The 26,035-nt window shown below is 32.7% G+C and overlaps 1 protein-coding gene across 1 annotated transcript in view; it reads left to right on the forward strand.

The window, feature by feature from the left end:
* The window catches only part of LOC130444761 (Krueppel-like factor 6), a 517,560-nt gene that overhangs the window by 404,797 nt on the left and 86,728 nt on the right, over window positions 1–26,035 (forward strand). The window contains exon 4 of the mRNA XM_056780046.1: window positions 16,075–16,301. Coding sequence (XP_056636024.1) covers window positions 16,075–16,250 — 176 coding nt within the window. The 3' untranslated portion in view covers window positions 16,251–16,301. The remainder of the gene's footprint in view (window positions 1–16,074; window positions 16,302–26,035) is intronic.

Raw genomic sequence — 26,035 nt, forward strand, 5'->3', positions numbered from 1 at the left:
GTCCAAATAATTGGATTAGAGTAAGCTATCTGTATGCGTTGGCCCACCTGCTCTCATGCCAAGTTAGATAATATATACATAAATATCGAGATAAATAAAATTAAGTCTTGCCGTGACATTGACCTCTAAAAATAACTAGTTCTGTATGAAATATAATCTCGATCGACACTTGCTTTCGTTTCCTAGGTCAAACGGTTAGGTCAGGAATTTAAATAGTCACAGTTTGTTTTTTTATTGATATTGTATTGTATTATTATTGATATTATCAACAATATTATTCATTTGAATATTCAAATTTTTTTATATGTTGATTTGCTTAACTAGTATTAAAACCTATCAAAATTGAGAATATGATTATTTTGATTGACCATTTTTTTATATATTGTTCTCATTTTTCACTTTTTGATTACTGATTTTTAATGACAACGATCCTATGCATTGATCGCTAATAATTAACAATTAGAGCTCTTCAGATAAGATGAAAAAAAAAGAGGTTCACCCAAGCATTTCTATCTAAGAAGATCCCTACAACTAGTATACTACAACTTCAGAACATTATTTGAGAAATCCATCTATCATATGTAAATCTGCAGAAGGCATATGACAGTGTACGTGTGCGAGAACGCTAGAATAAACAAACATCAATAATGGGCTAATTCCAAAGAACATACAAAAATTAAACCAAACTGGGATTTATCTAATGTGCTTTCTGCCAAAGGTCTCAAACAATGGTATATCTTCTCGCCGTTAGAGACGATCAAATAGTAATGTCACAGAAAATTCATGGAAGAGTACAAGAAATGGAAACGTAAAAAAACTGAATGTATGTGCATCGGAACAACAGCACAAGACATCGGCCTGGAGGACGGAATGAAAATAACCCAAAACGGAACATTTGACAAAGCAATCAAAGATATCTATGATGAAAGGAATATTTTGGGACCAAACAATATCAAAAGCCAACAAACAACGATTCTTAAAAGCATTGCAACATATGGTTGGTATCAAAGTGTGGCAGATCCAAGAACTACGGAAAAAGAGCAGCTGACAAATCCAAATGAGACAGAATAAGGGAGATAATGGGAGTCACACATCAAAAGCAAACAACTAATTTGGTTAGCAATGTACAAAGAATGTAAGACGACAAAATACTTAAACAGGTCTTAAAGTGAACACTACAAGGTGAAAGAGGAAGACAATGAATAACTTGGGGAGAGGGCTTGGATAAGGAAATTCGGGAGAGAGAACTAATAGAAGACTTTGTACAGGATAGAGATAGATGATGGTTAGAAATCGGAAGACTTCGGAGAACGTTGTAAACAGAGATATTTTCAATTGATTAACCCTTAGAAAATAGAACGGTTCTGATCTGGTGTACGTGGTCTTAGCTTTTCCTTTTCGTCAAATTCTCTATCGTTACTTTCAGTCAAACTTGAATTGTAAATACTTCCCATTTCCACTTGGAGGGTAATGAGGTAGAATTGAGGCCTCGTAAATTTGCTCATTCTTGTTTTGAAAAATAAATTGAAAAATATATTATTCTTCAGGTATTGCCACTGAGAGCCTTTTCACCAAAGATTGCTGCTAGCTAGATGTGGTTTTTCTCATCCTTATAGCCCGGTCATTTTCGATGATTAGTTTTGTTATGTTGTTTCAAACTTTCGAAATCATCTACGTCGTATGCAGTGAATAGATTTTGGGAAGGCTGCGATCTTCCATATAGAAACCAACGTACAAATTTATTGATTATTTCTATATTATTAAATTTGATTAGAATCTAACCATTGCTTTTTGATCTAGTACTTGAATTTAACGCCTGCTACGTAGCATAGTTGCATCTGTTAATCAAACCCACATTTCAATACCTGAAACGTTACCTAATTGTGAAATATTGTTAAAAAACACACCAATTTCTTACTAGTACGCTAGTGATTTCTGAAATCACCGCTAGATCTGTCCGTTGCACAATACCTTTATATATTCAAAACTGCCTCAGACTGGCTAAAATTGAATAGATCTCTACTTTCGAGACAGTTCTTGTGGTTTGAAACGGCACTACCAATAAGAAGATAGGAAACACAAGCAAAAGACAGACGTTTCCCGATTTTCCGTGGTTTTCCATTGTCCTCACAAAGCGGCTATTTTAAAGGGGATCAAAGCAACTTACATATCTATTAAAACCGCATTCAGTTGAATCTGATATATACATTTCATTTCAGTAGCAAACTTTATTATTATAGAGAATGTTAGAAATGATATTTATTACATTTGAAAAGAACAAATTTAAAAATCCAAATGTTTAGTTCTGTTCTTATTTATCTATAAATAAATTGCTATATTCGTATTAACATTCAGATCAGATACATTTATAATTAGTCAGAAACAAAAATGAAAAATACAGAGTACAGGAAAATAGAGGATAAAAGAAGTTACGATAAACTAAGAAATAACATTATATGACAAAATTGAAATTAGAACCAATTCAAAACAAAATCGAGAAAAGACAACTAAGACTATGTTATGAGAATAGAAGAAAAGCCTTTCATGCGGAACATACATGAAGTACGAACTATCAAAAACAAGAAAGGAAGACCGAGGAGTATCAGCCTCTCAGTATCTCAGTTTTTCGATATTCAGATTTAAATTACCACCAGTAGATGATGTCAGTGATACGGTTTTTGTTAAAAAAAAAAAAAAAAAAAAACTAGAAATAGTGAATATTTGTCGGCAAAGTTGTGGATTGAAACGGAAACAACTCTTCTATTTCCCATGTTCAGATTAGCTTACGTTTTTTTCCCTCACGCAATTATTTCCCAATTTTCCCTTATTCCATGCAATATGCTTCTGGAATTAATCCAAATAGATAAATAGCTTCCTGATATGATAAGACTAAATGAATACCTACAATATGCAAAGAGTCAACCAAGTATCGTACGAATATTGTTAGTGTTCTGCAATTCTCCTCTTCGTTTATAGATCCAACCATATTAGAACTTTATAATAAAATTGAGCACGATATTGGTCTGAATAACCAAACATTCAACTGTGAATTCTTATCGTCTTTCTAAAGTCGCTAATACAGACCAGAGTTTCTAACTACAGATTTTACCTAAATTTTTATACCCTAGATTGAAGTCTATAATACACTATTTCATCTTTATGTTTGTAACTGACGTTTTGGACTCAATTTTGCTCTACTTTGAGCCATCAAATTTAATTTAAACTTGGCACACTTATCAAAAACTGACGACAATGCAAAAAAATCGATCAAAATATCTGATTATCCTGATTAGATTTGCTAGAATTCTCTTTTTGTATCTTTTGCATGAGAGTAAGAAAGATAGAGCTTATGGGTGAACATCAACACATCTGTACATATTATAAAGTTTATATTAACTAAACACGCTCTTAGCAATTAATAAATTAAAAGTAAAAAATGTTTCTTGACAAAAGAATGATATTACGGATGAGAAAACTAATTGTTATAATTATATTGTAAAAGTATTTCTATGATATGATATGATAACTAACATCGAGTGACATGGATACATGAATTTCTATATCACCATTTTAAGGGAGTTGGTAAATGGAGAAATAAAGAATAAAGGAAAAGGAAGACCTACTTAGTGAGTCATTTTAAGTGGCTGTGACTGTGTTTATGATGTTGCGATAAACGATAAGAGCGACGATACTAGTGAAGCAAAGAAAATTATTTCATTATTTTATATGCAGGTGTTTATCATAGAGCGACGCGTTGAGACATGCTTGGTAGCCAAGCAACAATAAAAGCAGCGCAAATTGTTTTGTCTATTTTCTTTACTTTTATATCAAATGTGGTCGCCATTAATATCGATAGTTAAATCAGTTAAATATAAATCACCATGAAAGGTTTGTCGTTTGGATAGAATTAATCTACTATCGCAATTCCTCTTCTTTTTTTCAACTCAACTCTATGATGAAATTATCCAAACATGTACCTTCTTGTATCTATAGGGTGTGCAGAGAATTTGCGTTTTTTATGCTGTTTTAAGAATATTTAACAGCACTTGAATCTAAAAGTATTCCTCCTTCATAATCACTCATTTTAAAAAAAATATTTTCAATCGATGGGTTTGATCAATCTCTAAATGGCTTCACGTATACTTAAAGGCAGAGATCGTCGCTATTGTCGAAACTTCACTATAAACGGCATATCATAGAAAGGAATTTTGCGCAGCTCTTGCCGCTGCTCTCATCACTGCTCTTATCTAATATCGCAGCTCCAACATAAACGCAAATAATTTTGACGACCCGTAATAGGAATCAAACCCAGATTAGGTTAGGTTAGGTTAGTTTACGCGCTTCAAGCTTCACCAGTTAAGTTATCGAGACAAATACACACCTACATATGAAACCCACTGAAAACCATCACCTTTTAACGTAGAGAGCCATTTCCAGCTTATTAAGGATTGAGAAAGGAATGATTAATGAAAAACGAAGTACTACTTAGTGAATAATTTTCATTTATCAAAAAAAATTATACGCACAGTCCCCAAACTGGGGTACTCCGTTCTTTTGGGTACAAAACGAGTTGTTAATTTAAAAATGTCATAGAAAGCACCCCTCGTAATTTTATTCTTATGCCAAGGATTATTTGTCACTTAGATATATGCCAAAAGCGTTTTTTTAATTTTTTTCAATCAATAAATTAATTTAAATTGGGAAATACTTTTAATTTTTCAGTTTCAATTACACTAAACGAGAAAAATAAAAAAACCATCATTTCCGAAATCTATACCTATAAAACAGTTATTACCTGGCGTATCGGAAATAATAATTTACTTTGCAATTTAATTTCCATCACAATAACAGTAACTCATCGATTTGTACAAATTCAATTTAGACATAAATATATTTTATCGATACGGAAAATTGTAGCGTAGATGAGAAACGACGCAAATAACTTTCAAATCCTAACGATACTCTACCTGATACGAAGTATTATATCAAAACGACCTAGGAATAATGATATTCGTTTTGATAAATTCATTACGTTCGATAAAAACTGCATTTATTATCCAAGCAAATCAAAAGCACTTCACTTTTGCGTTGAACAAACCCCCATAAAATATGAATTAAACTTGAAAATCCTAATAATGAGAAAGAAATTTAATATGACAGATTTAATATTTATGAACACCTCGGAAAGAAAGTCCCGGATTTGGCAATATACCAATTATCTTTCTAAAAAACTTCCTTTATAAATGCAAAGAAATAATTTTTAAAATCCTCAACTCCGTTGGAGGGAAATAACTGTTCCGCGGCACATATTTCTCAAATCGAAGTTATTATCTTCAACAGAAATATGATCCTACATATCTTGATGTCAAGAATGGTCTCCTGGAATGACCTGGCAATGGGGAAAAATCAAATGGTAACTCAAGATGTTTTTCAAAATATACCAAGGTAAAACTAAGACATTATATTGTTAGTGCCTAATGGCAATAATCTCATATATGCAGGGTGAAAGCTTATGTCTAAATGCACCACTCTAATTACTCCTAGAAATCTGTACTTTGCTTTGATTTTTTGTTTTTGTGTATATGTCCATGCTTCTGATCCAAATATTACTATAGATATGGGTACTTTTTATATATTCTTTTTTCATTTGTTTTGGTATTTTTTTGCTATAAACTGTCTTATTGCTTTTCAAAGTTCTAAGAAACTCTTCGTCTTCTCTTATTGATTTTTCAGCTATTTATCTAATTATAAAGTTTGCATGTTTAGTACTTTAGTTTTACTATACCTTGTTGTAATTCTGGTTTAGTTTATTCCCGTATATATCTTGCTGAATTTATTTAGTAATTTGATTACTGTGTTATTGGCCCTTTCTTGTATATTCGTGTAATTATTCCTGCCAATCTTCTGTCGTTTCTTCTGTGCCATTTATTTTGTTTATTATGATGTTTAGTTTCCCAGCTATTTCCATTTCTGCCGCTCTTACCATAGCTATTGGGTCTACACTTGGTGCCTCCCCTAATTTTAACTCCTGTATAGCGTACTGTATTCCTTTTGTAATTATTTCATCTTTGTTGTATTTCTGTTTTATTTCATTTCTGTATATATATATATTGCTCATTGTACTTAGTAATTACTTAGTGATTACTCTGTTTCTATCCCTTTCTTCTATATTCGTGTAATTATTCCTGCCAATTTTCTGTCGTTTCTCCTGTGTCATTCATTTTGTTTATCATGATGTCGACTTTCCCATTTATTTTCAGTTCTGCCGCTCTTACCAAAGCTATTGGGTTTCCACCTGGTGCTTTTTCTAATTTTAACTTCTTGTCCTTTAGTCTCTTTATTTTTCGCCTCGTTTATATTATTTCCTTCTAAAAGATCTCTTTCTCTAAAATATTTTCTCCATATTTCCATAATATCTTCTTCGTTTGTTATTATATATTCTTTTGCGTCTTTGATGTTTATTGTGTAATCAAATTTAAGTTAATAATTGATGAAAAAATAATACAATAATTGTTGTATAAAATATCTCCAGATCATATTAATGTCTATACATTTGAAATTTTATATCAATTGGCAAAAAAATCGAATCAAGGGACATAGACATCCGCTTTGTTCTGGATTGTTAGCTGTATAAAAAAATCCTACAGTTAAACATATATTTATTAATAAAAAAATTATTACTCTATGTATTTGCCTCTGATAGTTTTCGATGTAAACTGAATTTCCGATGATTTGAAAAGACGGTCACACAACTTTTTGTAAATAATTAAAATTGTTTAATATTTCTTTAGTGTAATGAATGGTCCCAGAACCGAAAACAGGTCGTATGTTATGTATTAACAGTGGAAACGTTTATCAATGTTTACTTGTAATCAAAATCCACCCTTGTAACTTTATTTATAAGCAAACAATAACTCGAAAGCCGGCAGAATTGATTGAACAAGTTTATTCAATTTTCTGCCAATCGAATTATTTCCATAGGCCACTGCGTTCGCAACTCTGCCGGTGTGTGTGTTTAGTACACAGTAAAATCGAATTTTCTATTAATGCCAATTTCTGCCCATGTAATTTTCTGGAAACGATAATTTTGTTGGTACGATTTATTTTCATTTAGGGCTAAACATTCAGGGATTTTAATTGGAATAATAATTTGCAGAAGGAAAGACAAAAGTAATGTTTCTTCTTAATATATAGATTTTAATACACTTTATATAACTTAATCTGTTAGTTTGTTTTTGTCTGTTTAGATGGAGTTTTCGTCTCAAATTTTCTCTAACTTTTAATCAACCTATTGACTTGAAATTCCACGCACTTTCTAACGTCCCACTAGAGATAACGACAAGTAGCACGCCAACATTTTACTCGCTGCTGAATCTTTTCAATTATATGATAATACAAGTACTAAGAAATAAGGGAGTCACGCGACTACTAGCTCTAGTGACATAGTAGGTTATTAACGCTAGTGGAATGTAAAAAACTTGATAGTTCTTCAAATTTTAAACTATCTATTCTCAAAAACTTGAAGTATTCTGCAGGTTCTTCATCTGACAGTTTCCTCAAAAGAGCACCAAGATTTTCTCGCCTCCTATTTCAATTCCAGACTCAAGAAGTTCCATTTCATACATTTATTTAAATTTGTCTAAAAAAACTGCGATTTAAAGTCATTTTAGTCATTTTTAAAAGGTACAATAACAACTAAACACTTCACATGAGCATCTGACGATCGCTAAAATTAACACCAATACTACTAGCCAAATAGCGAATATTAGCTGCTAGTAAACTAGCTTAATATATGCACGCCTTTTTGGCATAATAAAAAAAACCAAAACCTATCACATCTTATTATTAAGTACTATTAAATATTATTTCTGTACACTTACAACTATACTGAATTTTTATAAAATTTGACATGAATTTTTTCCGCCTCAAGACACGTACCCTCCCACGTCACTTCTAGTTTTGGAGGCAAAGGGACATCTGGAAACGCTTCCTTAAAGTAGAGCTCTATTAAAAAGCATAAACTGATTTCTTTTTTCCTTGACGACCCTAGTGATTCCATAAGCAAGTGCAGTAAATTAAATTGGATAAAATACTTTTATATACGACGTGTGATTGGTAATCCTACAGAAAAAGCAAGCATGCGCCAAAGGTTAGCCATTATCAGCTGTTTCGCCTGAAGCTTACTCTTTCAAATGCGATGTCAACCGTGTCTGTAGACAAACCAGTGTATCCGTTGCCTTCGTTTATACAGGGGCTATTTTTTTGTTTTGTTGTAAAAATAAAATCATCGAAGTAAAAATAGAGCAACGGATTGTTGTGAAATTTCACATGAAACTTAAAAATTAATTTTTGAACTAACTGCATGGCAATGAATGTTTGACGTATCTACGTGTTTTTGAGTGGTTTAAACATTTTCAAGATGGCCGAGAGGATGTTGAAGGTGATTCACGTTCGGGTTGCCTGTCCACGCCAAAAACGGATGAAACTATCAAAAAAGTCAGTAATCTTGCTCGATCTGACAATCGGCTGAGTATTCGGAAATGATAAAGAATGTGTGCGGCAAATTCTACATGAAAATTTCAACATGCGAGAAGTGTGTGCAAAAATGGTTTCTCATTACGTACTGTCCGTCAAGAGTTAGACCCTTGACCTTATTAGCCGGATCTTGCACCGTGTGACTTCTCCCTCTTTAGTAAGGTCACATTGGCATTAAAAGGAACAATATTTTAGGCTATTGAAGTTGCGAAAGAAAAAGCGGCGCATGTCTTGAAGGAACTGACAGAAAAAGATACACTGTTTTGAACAATGGAGGATATCAATATAATATTTAAATCACCAGTTTCGTTATTTAATAGCCACACCTCATATTTTTCCGTTTTAATCATGTATGTAACAGTATAACATTCAGTAGAAATACTTTGGTCAAACTATCCTGGGTGAATCTGCTAACAGTAACATTATTTGTCTATTTTCAAACGGAACACCTCTTAAAAAATTTGCTATATATCGGCCGCAAATATCTATTTTTCATATTCTATATAATATTTATCTAAAGTCTTTTTTAGTGAAATACCTACATCTAGAATTATTTTTTACAATACTTTTCGAGGGAGATGGCTTAGGGTTATTTAATATATTTAAAGGTATACTCGATGCGAGCATGGTCTTACATTAATCGAACTTGAAGGTACCTTCTTCAATTTTTGCAGAATTGCCTGTCAAAGCCTCCCGAATAGCCATCTGCGGCAAATTTTTTATTTTTTTTTTAATTGTTCCAAAATGCTCGTCTATGTGGTACTTTTTGAATTTGAGACCTATGAGGATGATCCCAGAAGTATCTGGCCCATCAAATGAAACACAAAAATTTTGGAAAAAGATATATATTTATTTTTCAATGTAATCTCCTTTTAGCTTTTCTCGGCGATGTTCAAAAGTTCGATACCCATTTTATTTTAAGAATCGTCAAGTTCCTCAAAATAGCCGACCTTACTTTTTCATTGTTGTAAAATCTTTGATCATCGAGCTATTTTTTCCTCTCTGGAGGAGGAAATAATCCAAGTGGGCTAAATCTGGCGAATGAGGTAGCAATTCAAAATATTTAAATCATCAGTCTCGTTATTTAATACCCACACCTCATATTTTTCCGCTTTAACCATGTATGTAACAGCATAAAAATAACTTTATCATACAGTATAATAATCAGTAGAAATATTTTGGTCAAACTATCCTGGGTGAATCTACTAACAGCATTATTTCATTAATTTTGGCCATTGCAATAACGGATGTGTGAGCTGGTGCATTGTATTGATGAAACAACACTTTCTTCTTAGCCAAATGCGACAGTTTTTGATTGATTTCTCCACTGAAACAATGCAATAAGTTCGCATAATACTCGCCGTTGATAGTTTTTACTTTTTCAAGATAGTCAATGAAAATTATCTCACGTGCATCCCAAAAAACCGACGTCATGACATTGCCTGCAGATGGAACGGTCTTCGCCTTTTTTGGAACCGGTTCTCCCCTTTCAGTCCATTGTTTTGATAGTTCTTTTATTTGAGGTTCGAAGTGATGGACTTACGTTTCATCCATAGTTATGGAAAGCTTCAAAAATTATTTATAAGCTTTTATATATAACGATGACCAATTTTTTCCATGTTTACAAATTCACTGAAAACATTCACTATTGATGCTGCCAAACAAATACTAAACAACGTGGCTTCTTCAAACTTGAAATATATGATGTATAGATTGTGTACTACCACCATTCTCAGGTACTCCTGGGACCATCCTCGTTTAACAGAAGTAAAAGTATAGTAGCTAGTAGGGCATATATCCAGTAAATTGTTATTTTACTAAAAATTGAAGAAATAATAATTTTTTATTTGTTTTAAGAAGCCTACTACTCCACCACAAGGTTTAAAAAACAGATTCACTATCCAAGGAAAGCTCCAGATAGCATTGAATCTACTTCACTATTTTTGATCACATTTCAAACTCTATCACTCAAATTGTTTCATACATATTTATGCAAAATATCTATTATTATGAATGACGGTTTTGCAAAACTATTGAAAATAAGAAGCCTCTTTTATTGTTTCTCACAATTTGAAAATATCGTAGGGATAATGAAACTAATGAATTTTTTTGGAAGTTTCCATTTTGCAATAAGTCTCATATTACAAAACAAATGTAAACTAATATATCAAATTTGAAGAAAATGTACGGAAACGCGAAAAAATGTGAAAGTGACCATAAATTTGCCGAATATGCCGTCAAATTAAAAAAAAACATGTCTCAATGTGCTCACAATATACTTTCCAGCTTTGATATCATCAGCATATATTTTTTAAATAATTCTTAAAGACCAATTGTATCAAGATTATTTCCAAAAATATCATATTTTTAGTGCATTTGATTACTAATTAATATAATTGAACAACGATGATAGCATTAGGAAGAAAGGCAAATAACAAACACGTTGTTATTGTTAAATTTTCCAGCAATTATACTTATAGATGTCGATCTTGAAATTATATTTGTCGAAGATGTGGTTCTTTGAAAATTTGACTGGAAATCCCATCATGTTTAATTTCCAAACTTTAGTATATTTTTAACGTTGATATCTCTCAGAATTTCACATTACGTGATCGTTTTATTAACGATCCATTTTTAAATTCACGAAAATTGCTACTTCCCTCTTTCGATCTCGAGAGCTTTTATTTTCCACTTGTTTTGGATATTCTCGTGAATTTTCGCTAGTGAGATATGTGAAACAAATTCATCTTCCAAATTTATTTGGCTGTCTTCTTGTTGAGTTTTATAGATAACATTTTCAGTGAGCTACCGTATTTAAAGTAAATTTAAGAGACATTGGAGATTTATTGTGGTACTTTAACCTCACTAAATATTCATTCAGCATATAATGTCAATTTATTATAGAATTAATTTAATAAATATGTTCTAGTTATTTAAACTCTGTAATTTATTTTGCATTATTGAATTAAATAGCCCATAGGTATTTACATTAGATATATATGATATTACATAAATGGAATGCAAACACGTAACATGATGGCAAAGTGATACGTAAATTGATTGATTAATACATACAAAATTAATTCTCTAGCTCGGCACGGTCGATTTCAGATATCGCTTCTGTTCTAACAAGAGTGTGTAATTGTATCCATAATTCCGAGAAATATATATCCAGCTCTCTGTTTAATAGCAAAGATCTTCCAGCATATGTACGATTGTGTGAATAGAATTGAATACGAAGTTAAATCAAATAGAGTATGCATTGATTCTTTCATATGGGCAACACCAGTGGCGCGCAGTGTTTAAGAACCCATAATATAATGTAATATTTAGAATTATAAACCTTCATATTCTCTTTGTATTATTCATTTTTAAGATCTCATGATCTGTTAGTTTTACAGGTTCTTCTGTATCAGTTTTTGCGAGGTGGACTGCCAGCTGTCCATCCATCTTTAGGTGGTTCTCTTTTCCCTATTGGTTTCCGTTCAAGTACGATGCGTGGCAGTCTTCTCACTTGGGCGCACCAGTATCTTTTTCTCTCCGCCATCTTACACCCCATATTGTTCCCTGATGTCAGTGTTCCTGATTCAATCTACTCATGATTTTCCCACTATAGTCCTGAGCGTTTTCATTTCGGCTACCCGAAGCATGGCTTTTCGTTTTGTTGGTTTCCTCTCTGATTTCTATACCATAATTGGCCTGATACAAGTACCTGATAGATCCTAACTTTGCTATCCTTTCGCATGTATTCGTTCGCCCATATATCTACCTCAAGTAGACCGATATGGCAGTCGTTTTGTTGATCTGGCTTCTTAGGTCCTTCACTGAGTCTTGATAACTCGATAGGTCCATACCATGTATTTAAATTGTGAGACATGTTCGATGATTCTATCGTGAACTACCAGCTTACATCTTACGGGCTCTTTAGCAAAGGTTATGCCTTTCGTTTTTTCTGTGGATACAGTCATGTTTATCGCTTGGTTGACATGGCAGAATTTGTGTAGTTGTCTCTGTAGGTCGTCCTGCGTTTCCGCGAAAATAGCTGCATCGTTGGCATAGCATACCATGCTGATTCTTTTATCATGTACCATTCGATATCCGATATTTAGTGATGATACTTCCTCAGATTTAACAGAAATGGGCTGCGGACTGCTTTTCTTTCGATATCAGTATATTTATGATTTCTGAAAGGCGAACCCTATCAAATGCCTTGGTCAAATCGATGAGGCAGGCATACGCTGGTGTATTAAATTTTTCTTTTAGTAATAATGAATATGGTGTCGTTATTTGTGTTTCAAGTGTTCATGCTTGTGTTCAGCAGCGTTATGCTCCTGTAGTTGTCTGGGTGCGTCTTCTGTCCTTTCTTAAATATAGGGATAGTTTTACTTTTGTGTCATTCCGTAGGTATTTCCGATGTATCTAAAATTTTGTTATAGAGAATTTTTTAATGTTTTTCTAGCTCGGAACCGGCATATTTTAGAAGTTCGTTTGGATGAGGTCTGTTCCGAGGGCTTTTCTGTTTATTTATTATAATTATAAACCACACTCATTTATTTATTAGAAGAATTAAATAGTATATCGTTATGGGTTGTGGTAAAATTTTTATTCTACTTTACCTATTCTTACCTAAAGGACTGTGAAAGGTATCAGAATCAGAATTCTTATAGCAAAACTGATATGCCACAGCGGTTATAATGCTAGAACACGTGCGTTTAGATAAAATAGTCAGCGGATTATTCCAATCGCTCCATTATTTGCATTAAATAAAATATTTAGTTTGAACATGAAGATTTACATGTCGAATGTTATTTTGAATATTTACTTGCCAGCGACAAGAACATGGAGATCAGTTATCAAATGCTATTAATAAACGAACTAAACAATTAACTTTTATTGCATATTTATCGCTTTGCACAAGTAGGAGATGTTATACGTAGGTTATCGAAAGAAAGTTAACCAAAAAAAACTGATAAAAGTTAACGATGCAACTAAAGTGTATGACTTTTATAAATCCAATTTCGTCACAACATTGAACATGATTCAGAATTGAACTGTGTTCATATTTTAATAAACATATAAATGTTGAATAGAATGTGGTTTTAAACTTATGAAATATAGTGTATTTGAACGGAACCTAATCTAATACATATCACATAATTAAATATGGCTTGATAATCCTCAAAAGTTTGTCTTGTCCTTGCTCAAGAGGTAAACATGTAATTATTCTTTATGTTTTTTTGTACTAAATCTTTTGATTTATCTGCTTAAAACATTCCTCAATCTTGTTCTGATTACCCCGAAGACATGATGAACCATTATTTCGAAAATAGTTCACCGAAGCTCCTGGTGGATGCATATCCTCCCAAAGCTCCTGGTGGATGCATATCCTCTCACATTGTAGACCACTGTACATCGAGGTAGTAGTTCCTTGGTTTTAACTATTTTAAAACTTACAAGTCTGCAAAAACGAATTTGTATACGAACTTCAAAAAAAGGTGTTTTGGTTCAAAAAGTATAAATAACAGCACGTTCTTGCATCTCAATAGCTAACTGGGACTAAACTACAATCTAAAACACTGAAGAAATAATTCATAGTTGAGAATAATGAAGAAATCAGTCTGTACTTGCAAGTTTTAATTTGTCGCACTAACCGAAAAAATATAAACATGCACTCTTGTAAACTTGTTTGTAAGACACCGTTTGATCTTCGTTTACAATATAAAAGAGAAATTTGTTATTTTGAAATGAATTTTGGGGCTGGAAAAACATGCACCGTTATGAAAACTTGACTCATCAAAGCAAAAAAACCTTCTAGTGATTTATATTAAATTGGGTCCATTCAGAAAATGTTACTCTTCTATGACAATCACGATCAAGTATAATTCTTCCAATATCAATTGCAGATTATAAAAATACTTGCCAATAATTTTGTTTGTGTTTGTGAACTGAGCCCATTTTGTACCCCATTCGTCTATTTTATCTTCGATAGTCTTTTATTTCACGCAAATAATCTTGTCGCCATCGAACTATCCTTGACGATTTGGTTATTGCCATCCGTTTATTCAGTTTTTAGAATTTAAAACCATATGCTGACAAAACTTGACTCAATATTTCTAAACTGGTATAATTGTATTCTGGATAATTTGCTACCTTTCACTGTATTACTTCAAATGTCGCAGTTTTGTTCTCTTTATATAACTGTATATAAACTATAAACTACGTATAAACTCTGGAGTATCTTTGTCAACTGATTTCAGTTTTTCTTTACATGTATTTCGGTTCTGTGAATGATACACGGCAGCCCCTTTCGTGACTATTCGATAAATTTATTTACTCTAGTTAATTCAGCAATTCTTATTATGAATCCATTATCAGATTGCTGCTTATTCTCCTTTTCCAAATATTCGAACATATTTAAAATAACTTGCTGTGTTTGTATATCTAAATCTTTGTCTTCATTCGCCCATGGTCTAAAGAACGCAATATTTCTATTTATTGAAAGACATTCATGAATTAAATAAATCTCACAAAGCCACGCCAATGCTTATCACAGACTGTCTAGCAGGAATATTTCAAATACTGGATATTGGAAGAACTATAACACATGATTGAGTTGGATGCATTTTATAGTTTTTTGAGGTTTCTTTAAACGGCGCCATGTCTTGTTGAAAAAGATTTGTCACACTTGCTAGTGAATCTTCTGTAATACTCATTCCATTTCCCGCAGTTGAGTCTGTTTTTTCTACATTTTTTTTTCGTATTTGGGTTCAGTAGTGCGATTAAAATGATCCATAAGTTACAAATGCTCTTTTTTGCGAGCCTTGCGGCTGTAAAATATTTGACAATGAACTAGCTTTAGGTCTAAGCAAACACATTTTATGACATTTACCTAATACCCGAATTATGTCCATTCTTTCTTAAATAGAAATATATTTCTATAAAATATGGAAGGCTCCTCCGTCCACTATGTATAGAAAAGAGAAATTTACATAATACGGAAATATTGCATCATTTTATGAATCTCTGTTAGGTGAAATACCATTTTTTTCTCCTACAGATCGTTGGTTTACCTGCGACTCCTACATAAATGTGTCCATACTTCTTAAATGACTCTTTGTAACGTAAAAAAACTTTATATAAAAAGTTGCAAACTCATTTGTTTCATTTGTAAGTTATGCATTATTCTGTACAGTGCGAAATACTTTCAAAATATGGACCTTACAAATATTATTTTTGTCAATAAAACTTTTTGATATCTCTTAAAATAACCCTTTGACGTAATATTGGTATATCCTGTATAATACAGTCAGAGTAAACTTACAATAATAAATAGAAATCGATTTGTTTCGGAATTTATTTGAAAATGATCATAAATGAGTGTGTTGACTTATAAATGTACCAGAAGCAGTTATTTTTAGTTAAATTTGAATTTAATTTACCCCCAAATTATTCCTATTAACCATTCCACATAATATTCTACATTCCATTCCACGTTACATAAAAACGATGTTCAATGAATAAATGTTTCATTTGTTTCAGGAGAGAAACCCTACAAATGTTCATGGGACGGGTGCGAATGGAGATTCGCCCGCTCGGATGAACTGACACGACATTACCGTAAACACACAGGAGCCAAACCGTTTAAATGCCGCCACTGCGACCGATGCTTCAGCCGGTCCGATCATTTAGCATTACACATGAAACGGCATACTTAGATAGGTCTACCTCCTACTTCCGCATCACTGCCAGTTACCTAAACAGATAGTGTAAGTACCAAAGTTATATTTTAATGTTTTTATTACGAAAAGGCTCATGATCCATGAATAATCTCTTATTATACAAAAGGCAGCTCTACCTTTAGTAATTCCAACATATTCATCAAGTGAGGAATTAAAATTGCTTCATGTATAAAACGATGAAGAGTTGGATTTCTAAATGATTAAATCCGATTCAAAATTTATCAATGTCGATACCGTCATCGATTGAAATTATAATATTTTCTTCACCTTTTAATTTCGAAATTTCCATCACGTTATTGATTTTGGTGAATTATCTTCTCAATCACTTAATTTCACCTTCTCAGAGACGTTTTTATCTACGGGGCAGGGGTGCGTTGCACCCGGGCGCCGGAGCACCATTCGCCGCGCGCCCCCTGGCGCGGCAATCTCAATGAAAATGCACCCGTGTTATGATGGCACACGCCTGGGCGCGGTAAAACCTAAAGTAACCCATGTAAAAAGTACTACGGTTTGCATTAATACATTTTGCATTGCGCCTAGAGCTCTTCATAACTAAATGTGTCTAGTTTTAGAAGAGACTTTTGTTTTATGTTGAATAAACCTTAAACTACATAGGAGAACGTTTACGAATTACGTGAGGCATTTTTTTGAAATATTGGACATGCCCTATCTCCATGTAATGGAACTTCAGGTTTGAAGATATCCATCCTCCATCTCTTACGTAAGAAATCTGGTTGAAAATATATATATTTAAGAGTTCAAATCACATTAAAAAATTCTCATATAATGGCACTGCTTGGAAATGAAATAAGTAATTTATACATGCACATATCATAGATATTTAAATTTTTTTTATTTTCTTCAATCTAAAGTATACGAGGATATATTGAAACATTCTTAGCCTACTATAGAACCAAACAAAATTTTAATGTCAAAATATTTTATTACTCAGAATAATCTCCTATTAATTGTATACATTTATTCAGCAAACCTGCGACGCCCAAATCTGTTGAATAAAGGGAGTGTTCAAGTAATTCAAACCCTACTCACGAATTTTTTGCATGGCAACATGAGATTTGTCTGCAGGGGTGTTGACCTTTGGATAGCTTTCCGCATGTTTTCTCTTTAATGTATTCCTGTAGAGTGGTCAGTAAAGTCGAATAGTAATCTCCAATTATTGTTCTACTCTTATCCAAAAAATCAATGATGATTACTCCATGGCAGTCCCGAAAAACTGAAGCAAGAACAGCAGATTTTTGTACACGAAACTTCTTAGGTCTTGGAGAACCAGAGTGTAGCCATTCCATCGATTGTTGCTTTGTTTCTGGATCGTAGAAATGTACCCAAGTCTCATCCATAGTAAAAAATCGGTTTAAGATGTCTATATCGTTTTCAAATCGAGCACAGATCGAACGCGATGCTTCTACTCTTACACGCTTTTAGTCAACATTAGATATCAATACATCCTCGTAAAAATAAAAAGTGAGACCTCTATAATTATCAGTTACTATCATTAACAGCAAAAAGATTTGATAACCAGCTTGACAGAGAGTCCATAACTGGTGTAGTCAAATTATTCCCTATTGATCCACATATATTTTTCATTTTTTGAATCCTCAATAACATACATTATATCATTTTTTCTTGTTTTTAAGATTGCATTGGATGCTTTGGTCGTAGTGCCCAATAACTTCATGTGCACACTTTCTTCTTCGATGCGAAATACAAGTAAAACAAACTCTATTCTTCAATTGATCTCTTACTGGTGGGAAGTAATAATCATATCATAATCAATTGATAAATTTAGAGACAATCTTTGGAACAAACCTTATGTAAGAAAAAGTGAATTTTACCCTCCTCCCTCATGTCAGGTTTCATAAGGAATGTTTAACTCCACACGCCCCCGCAATGAGCCTTACGGAATTTGTAAACGTTCCCTAGTTATAAAGATTATACTCCTATTTATGGTAATAGTGAGTATCGCATCACTACCGAAGGGCGCGTGTCGGCACTTGTTTTGACACGCCTATTACCGTTGACAACTCGACTTATCATGAATTAATAAATTAATAGAGTTGAAATTACCTTGTTCAAACGTCGTAAGCGTCATAACGTAAACTGTAATTTTGCGAAGTAAGTCATAATGTAATTAAATAAGAATCGCATTTGAGTAAACCAGACAAAATCGGCTTCTCTTTTGGTTAAAATGATATTAAGAGGAAAAATTGTTGATTGCTGAAACAATAATTGTAACAAGTGATAGAGATTTGGATATTCTTAATTGAACTGTGAATCCTGTGTTAGCATCAATGGTTGCCTAGCTGCAGCTGGGATGATGAAGATCAGCTTTCATACCATTTTGTTGTATTCGGTTTTTCTTCCTTTGCAATCTTTACCAACCTGTCATCTGACATTCTGTCCACGTTATCTCCGATATCTCGCCCATCTCACTACATCCTGGATGTTACATATTTCCCTTATTTCGTCATTTCTCTTGTGGTCAAACAATGTGTGTCCCGCTATTGATCTAAGCGTTCGCATTTCAGAAGTTACAAGCTGCTCAGTTATGGTGTTCTCTGCTCTGGTTCATATCGCTTATGTCATTACTGGTCTTGTATATTCTGACTTTACTTCTGGTAGTTTTTCCGCCAAATTACATCTTTCTGGTCCGTTGATATTAATGACACTTCTGTTGTTTGAGTTTTCACTTTATTCTTTATATTTCTACTACTTATTATGATCACTCTTAGCTATTTGAGTAGCATCACTTGTTCTAAACTCTGATCGTACATCGGGAGTTTACATCTTCTCGGTTCTCTGGATACTGTAAAAGATTTGGTTTTCTTCAGGGATATCCGCATGATAAAAGCTTTCGGTATTAGTTTAAACCTATACAGTACCTTTGTAAGTTAGCTTCGTTTTTTGAGATGATCACTGTGTCATCAGCAAAACATAGTATTTTTATTTCTTTGTTTCCCATCGGGTTTCCTCTACCAGTTTGCTTTACCTCGTTTATAATCTCATCCATTATGATGTTGAACAAGATATCTTTTGATATCCTTTAAGGATAAAATTACTATGCTTGATCTTCGAAATGGATGCTACTGTTTCCATCAATATTTATAATCCAATTGCAGCTATAATTTCACAATTTATAGCTTCGTATTACCGTAAAGTATCATCGACCTCTTAGCTCTAAAAGGACATGTATCCTATTTTTCTAACAGCATTACATCGCTATCCCGCAGTTTCCTTTCCTACTATTTTCAAAAGGAATCACCCGTTTCCATGGATGTTTTTTTCATTTCCTTCCTCACTTTCATCTTTACATTCATCTAAATAAAAAAACTAATTTACTACAATCATTTGGATCTAAAGGAATAATAGAATTTAAGTGGCACTTCAATTTATTGCTCGGAGCAATAATAATAATGTTTATTTAGAATAAATACGACTTAAATAAACACAATTTGTGAGAAATAGCTTGTACGTGTTAATTTGAAGTATAACTTACCAATATTAGCTAATAATAATGATTAATCCCGCATACCTGCATTAGATCACACTCATATTTTCACAAAAAGCTATTTACATAAATTCTTCATTGGTGACGAAACTATTAGTAACAAATCAATGATTTAAGTATGAAATCATCTTATTTTTTTTAAAACATTCAATAAATAACAGTAATTTCATCTCAATAATACATACAGTCACGAACAACGCTGATTATTATAATTGAATCGTTCATTTGAGAAACACCTCATGTCCATTTCTAGCCAAATTGTTGGTGAAGGATAAACAAATCCAATATCCACGAAACAACTCAATCTTACTTAGCAAATTGTAGAAGCATATGAAAAAAATGAGGAAATATATGATGCTAAATTATAGACCAGCTTGGCTTTTTTTTAATTTTTCTTTTTTGGTTATGAGGTGTTCCTCAATTGACTGATTGAATTATGAATGAGGTTGTTCAATATAGCGTTGTAAACGTATTTACAGATGAAGTTTTCTTCACACTTAAAAATATTTGGCAGATCGTTAAGGTAATTATCTCACAATATTTCATGCTCTACCAAAACTTATGCCCACCCTATCCTATACCGATATGACCAATATAGAGAAGGACGTAGAGATCCTTCATGAAGTGAAAAGATGAAAACTTCAATACTTGGCGACATCGTGAGATGTCCAGAATATGAGATCCTACCTACAGCTCATAATTCAAGGAAAAATTGTAGGAAAAAGATCTATTGAAAAGAGAAGAATATCTTGGTAGAGGAAGCTGTGAAACTGGTTTTAGAGTATTTATTTATTAAAAAATGCGTACCCTTAAATTAAAGTTTAAAGTGCTCTTTATATTTTAAAGAGTCTCTTAGTTTTTGGTGAAGGCTCCCCCTCTTTGTCTCCATTTTCATCATTTTCCCTATTGCTTTTTATCATCAGCGTTATTTAACGTAAAACTCGTATTTACCAATTCATGTCTGTTCCAAAGTTATATTTTGATTTTTTATTGTGATAAGTGCAAAATTACGAATACAATTGTGAATTAGAGGTTTCTTTAAATTATTTCATTAGTTTTTACCAGTCAACTCTCCTGCATTCTGCTTCCTCGAGTGCAATTAACTGCTAGTGTAATTCCAATATTTTGATGTTGAATTAAAAGTATCCTATGAAAATTTCTTTTGCAAAGTGAACTTCGGCGGCAAATTCTAGACGAATAATTTCTTTCAGCAATAAAGTACGAAAGCTTCTTTTGAGAAACAGCTTTCAGAAGTTTAATTCGAAATTCTGTTTGATTTAACTTTCTCTATTTAATATATTCCTCGCTATAGAAGAATTCAAATTTACATAGGTCCTTTGATTACCTTACTGAACTACGAGCGAGGTTCATAAATTGCTGTATGCAACTTCAGTTCTATACGGCAAACTTTTTTTAATTGTAACACATTGATCCCAGAATAATTGCATATAAAGAAATTTGGTTTCCATCTAAGTCAAAATTTAACTCACATTGTTATTTGAAGTAATTTCACGGTATTTCTCATATACATTCATCTAATTTCTCATAAAATTTTTCCAGTAAAATAATGATCTAGCTCAAACCTACGAATAAAAGTTTGTTTTGTCCAGTTTATGTTAAAAAATAATTCGCCCCTTTTTTCCGAAGCGACTGTATGCTGCAGTACTTGTTAGGTCGTAGGACTAGGCAGAGGCACAATAAGCTCCGCTTGGATTAGGGCACGACTCTCTCGGAGCGAGGTCGAAATTAGTATAGCAAAAAACGATCGAGCAGCGGTATGCGATCATGTTTTGGGTGAGAATCAAGAAAACCCCAATGATTTGGGATGCCTTTAGGCATGATTGCCTCTCAAAATTCTAGTCGTCTAGGTGGAAAAAGATGTTCCGTGATGGCCGGGTAAAAGTTGAAGCTACTCCGGGTCAGGCTGGAGATCAAGGATTCTTGGACGCTCCACTACGACAAGGACTCCGCTCTTACGGTGTTCCTCAAGACTGACTACTTGACAAAATACGAGATCAGCCTCATACCCCCAACTACAGCACCAATCTCCCCCGCCAAACTCATTTATATTCCCTCGCCTCCAGAGAGATGTTACGACGTGGTTGCCGAAGAACATCCTCGCTGAAGCTTCTCATGAAGTTTATAACGCATGGAAATTTCGATGGCAAAAGTGTATTGAATATTGACAAATTCGTTCAAGTTCCGATCAATCAAATTTCATATTGAAGGCTTGACGCATTACTTTCCGAATGTACTCTGTATCTCGATTTCATTTTTTAACGAATTCAAGTTTTCAGAAATTTCTATATTTAAGAAATAGTCAAAATACTGAAACATCTTTTTAACTAAAGACTTAAGTGTTTAATGAAATTTTTATTTCTGTCTAAGTCACGTAGAAGTGACACAATTAATTTCAACATTCTAATAATTCCAGCTTTCAATATTTTCATTATTTATATATATGTACATTAATTGAATTTCATCTATCTAAATTTGTCGGCGCCTAGTCATCGTTCTAAATAATATGTTGAACCTACTACTAAACACTACCAAACATATGTTATCTTCATCTAGCGTTTAAAAATAGATTTTAACTCCATAGGCGTACCTTGCTGTAATTATTCAACAATTCTGTTTGGTAAATTGGTAAAAATTTAATAGGTTATTATTCAACGAGCGTATAATGATGGCTATTACCGACGAACATGAAATATGTAACATCTACGTGGGTATGTATGAATACTATACTTCATTCACAACTATGGATACAAAGTTATGATAAAATTTTGCTCAAAATTCATAAAATTTTCAACGTTCATTATTGAAAATAATGCAAAGTTACTTAAGAATAGAAGGAAAGGAAGAGAAACTACATAATTCAAAGAATTAAAAGTAATGTTAGAAGTTTTCTGAATATACGGTTTGTGTGAAAGGTGGATTGGAAGACGTTGATCAATGTACTGGCCACATTGATCACCTGATTTAATTTCTTCTGTGGGGGCATTTAAAAAGTAAGGTTTGCGTTAAACGATCATAATTTAGAAAACTTAGTGGAAGAAATTAGACATGAAATGAATCGTATAACTCCGCAGATGATCGAACCATCGTATTATATGATATATATGTCAGATTGGGAACGGGATACACAAAATAACCAATATTTTTTATGAATGGTAATGTTATGTAATAAATATATGGTTACTCAAATAATAATTATCAAGAACTACATTTAAGTTGTCAAACTTTGAGCTAGGGATAAGTTTTTCTCTCATCTAAGTCTGATTCTCAGAGAATTTTATAAGGGCACTAGAGCTAAGGTTTCTCATTGTAATTGCAAATAGTAAAATGTTTGTTAATTTAGTTTTAAATCTGTTGTCATCGTCAACTGTAGTTAATTACCCTAACATCGTGTGCTTACACAAATGGCTGTAGAAGATCTTCGGAGTATACATTTCGAAGTTACTAAATTTAGAAAATACGAGGTCTGGATATTAAATAACAAGACGGGTTACGAAAAATTGTTTTATTATAAAATTTATTCTACATTCGAATGCTTCCCTTCAATATACTCCCTTCCCCTCGCCACACACATTTCCATACGTTTTTTCCATTTATCGAAATAGTGCTGGAAGTCTTCTTTGGTGAGTGCCTTTAGGAACTCTGCTTTACTGCTTCCATCTACTCAAATAGAGTCCCTTTCAAAACAGATCTTTTTCTAACCTTTCAAGGAAATCTGAGCAGACCAAGGCAAGAGCTTTTGGCCAGGAGTCAGATATTTTGGCACCAACTTCGCGTAGACGTTTGTCATGTGTAATTCCTCGTGTAAAATTTACTACCGTTTCTTACTTGGCGTTTACAGCTTCGGCAATCATCTGAATACTCATTCGACGATTTGCAAGCACAATTTGGTTGATTTTGGTCACTGTTTTCGGAGTTGAAACAGTCACATGGCGACCTGGGCGTTGGTCATCTTCAGTGCTCTCTCGGCCTTCACTAAATCGCTTACATAACTCAAAAACGTGCGCCCCAGATAGAGAATTGCTCCCATAGGCCTCTTGCAACAATTTATAGCACTCAATCGGAGTTTTTTTCAATTTAACAAGAAATTCGAGATTTGACGAGGAAAAAACACGTTCGTTTCAAACCGTTACTGCACACATACTAGAATAGTGATGGAAACGTGTTTTGGGTAGTGCATAGACAAGATATCTAGATACCTAATGCATTACTCATTTTCTACCCCACCCATTTAGGGCGCCCTCTACGCGCGCAGTCTCGTTATTTAATAGCCAGAACTCGTATAGCAATGTGCTTCGTGATAGAAACTATTTGGTTCATACTTCATTTTTGTTAGTATATTTGCTATTATGATGATTTAACGTCAATGAGAGATTTATATTATCTACATTTGCAAATATCAGAAAGCTCAACTGATGCAGTTAATGATCAAGGAATCTTTGTTTTAGTGAAAGTTTTTTTATTATATGACCTCCATTATTATCTTCGATTCTTTCTATGACATTTTGAAACTAACTCAATGTTTTGGAATTAAACTAATTGAAAATTATAACGAATCATCGAGTCCTAAATTTCAATATCACTATTTTGAATGAGTCAGGTAATGGGAAAATGCAGAATAAAGGAAAGGGAAAAGAAATGAGTAATTCAGACGAACCGGGAAACTCTTATTTGTTTTATAAAAATTGCCTAGTCCATGAAATTTTTTACATTCGTTCGAATATTCACGTATTTATTATATACAGATCAACAGATAGACAAATCAGAATTGAAAATTGTTGAAAATCTCATACGCAGGAAGAAATAAATAAAGAAACATCCACTATAAATTTCTCTAATGTGAAATTGTGGCATAAAAATATAATTATTGTTATTACCGGCTGATTATACCTTTGTTATTAAACGCAACCCGTTTTGTCTTTGGATTTGGTAGCCGTCAGAAATATTGTTGCACGGCTATCCACTTAGGATCGCGAAGCACGACCTTTACCTGCCTACTCCACGTTCAGAATGAGTTAATAGCTCAATATTTTACAATGTAACAAAATGCACAATCATTTGCCAATTGAAATCAAATCGATATCATTCTTTTCCGCATTCCGCAATAATTTCCTATTCTAATAAAAATATTTAATTCCGGACATGCTGCATAATTTCTGCTATGGACTTATATAATAATTTTTACCTATTATTATTACCTATAATTTTGTTACTCATTGTGGTTTTCTTCTATATATTGAAATTTTATTTTATTTGTTTTTTCTTTATTTAGTTATCTTTATGTTTTATATTTTTTAGTTTTTACAAGCTTTTGTCTACAAATTGAAACAATTTCTGGACAATAAAACATTTCTTTCTCATATATTAATAGTTATGGATAAAAAACAATAAATAATAATAATGTTTCTCAAACTACAATATGGAAGAGTTTTTACTTGCACATTTTAACTATTTTGAATCTCAGTTTGTAAAAACTTTGTTTCTTCTTATTATTGATGTGTGATACAATGTCAGAATACTTTAGTAGAAATTACCAAAGAGAAATTCAGACAAAATGTTATGAAAGGTCTTCATCATCCTAGCTGTTCGTAGGAAACCCTTTAACAAAACAAAGACTCCTAATCTATGAAGACTGATAAACGAATTTAGTCATACTCAGACTCAATAATTTTTAATAATTCTACTCAATGATTATTTATAATATTTTTGTACTTGTATTTAGAGGTGTTTTTGAAAAATTCAGTTTTAATCACTAGAATTTCCTTCCAAAGCATCGAAAAAACCTAAAATACTTTCAATATTTTGTCATTATGAACGAAAATTGAAAAGGCAAAAGGAACTGTAATTTGATAATCGTGCTTATTCTTAATTCTCTACTTACTTATTCCTTTATTTTCATGTACTTACTTTTACAACAAGTATGTATGAAAATATATTTTGAATTCACTCCGTTATTTTTGTACTTTTAACTCCAATCTAGCGTTTTCAATTAATTCACTACCGCACGTCTATGTCTTATTCAATTCACATAGGAATATATTTTTTTTAACAGTTGCACGAGATACAATAAGACCGACGTTACTTGAATGATAACAAAAAAAGTTCTATTGAACTTGGAAGTTGCTTCCTATCATAGAATATGGAATATAATATCTCTATAAAAGCAGAATTAATATTGTGAATTCATAGAGAACTAAGTTTTTGTATTGATATTTGT

Source organism: Diorhabda sublineata, chromosome 5 (genome assembly GCF_026230105.1).
Source record: "Diorhabda sublineata isolate icDioSubl1.1 chromosome 5, icDioSubl1.1, whole genome shotgun sequence".
Taxonomy (NCBI): Eukaryota; Metazoa; Arthropoda; class Insecta; order Coleoptera; family Chrysomelidae; genus Diorhabda; species Diorhabda sublineata.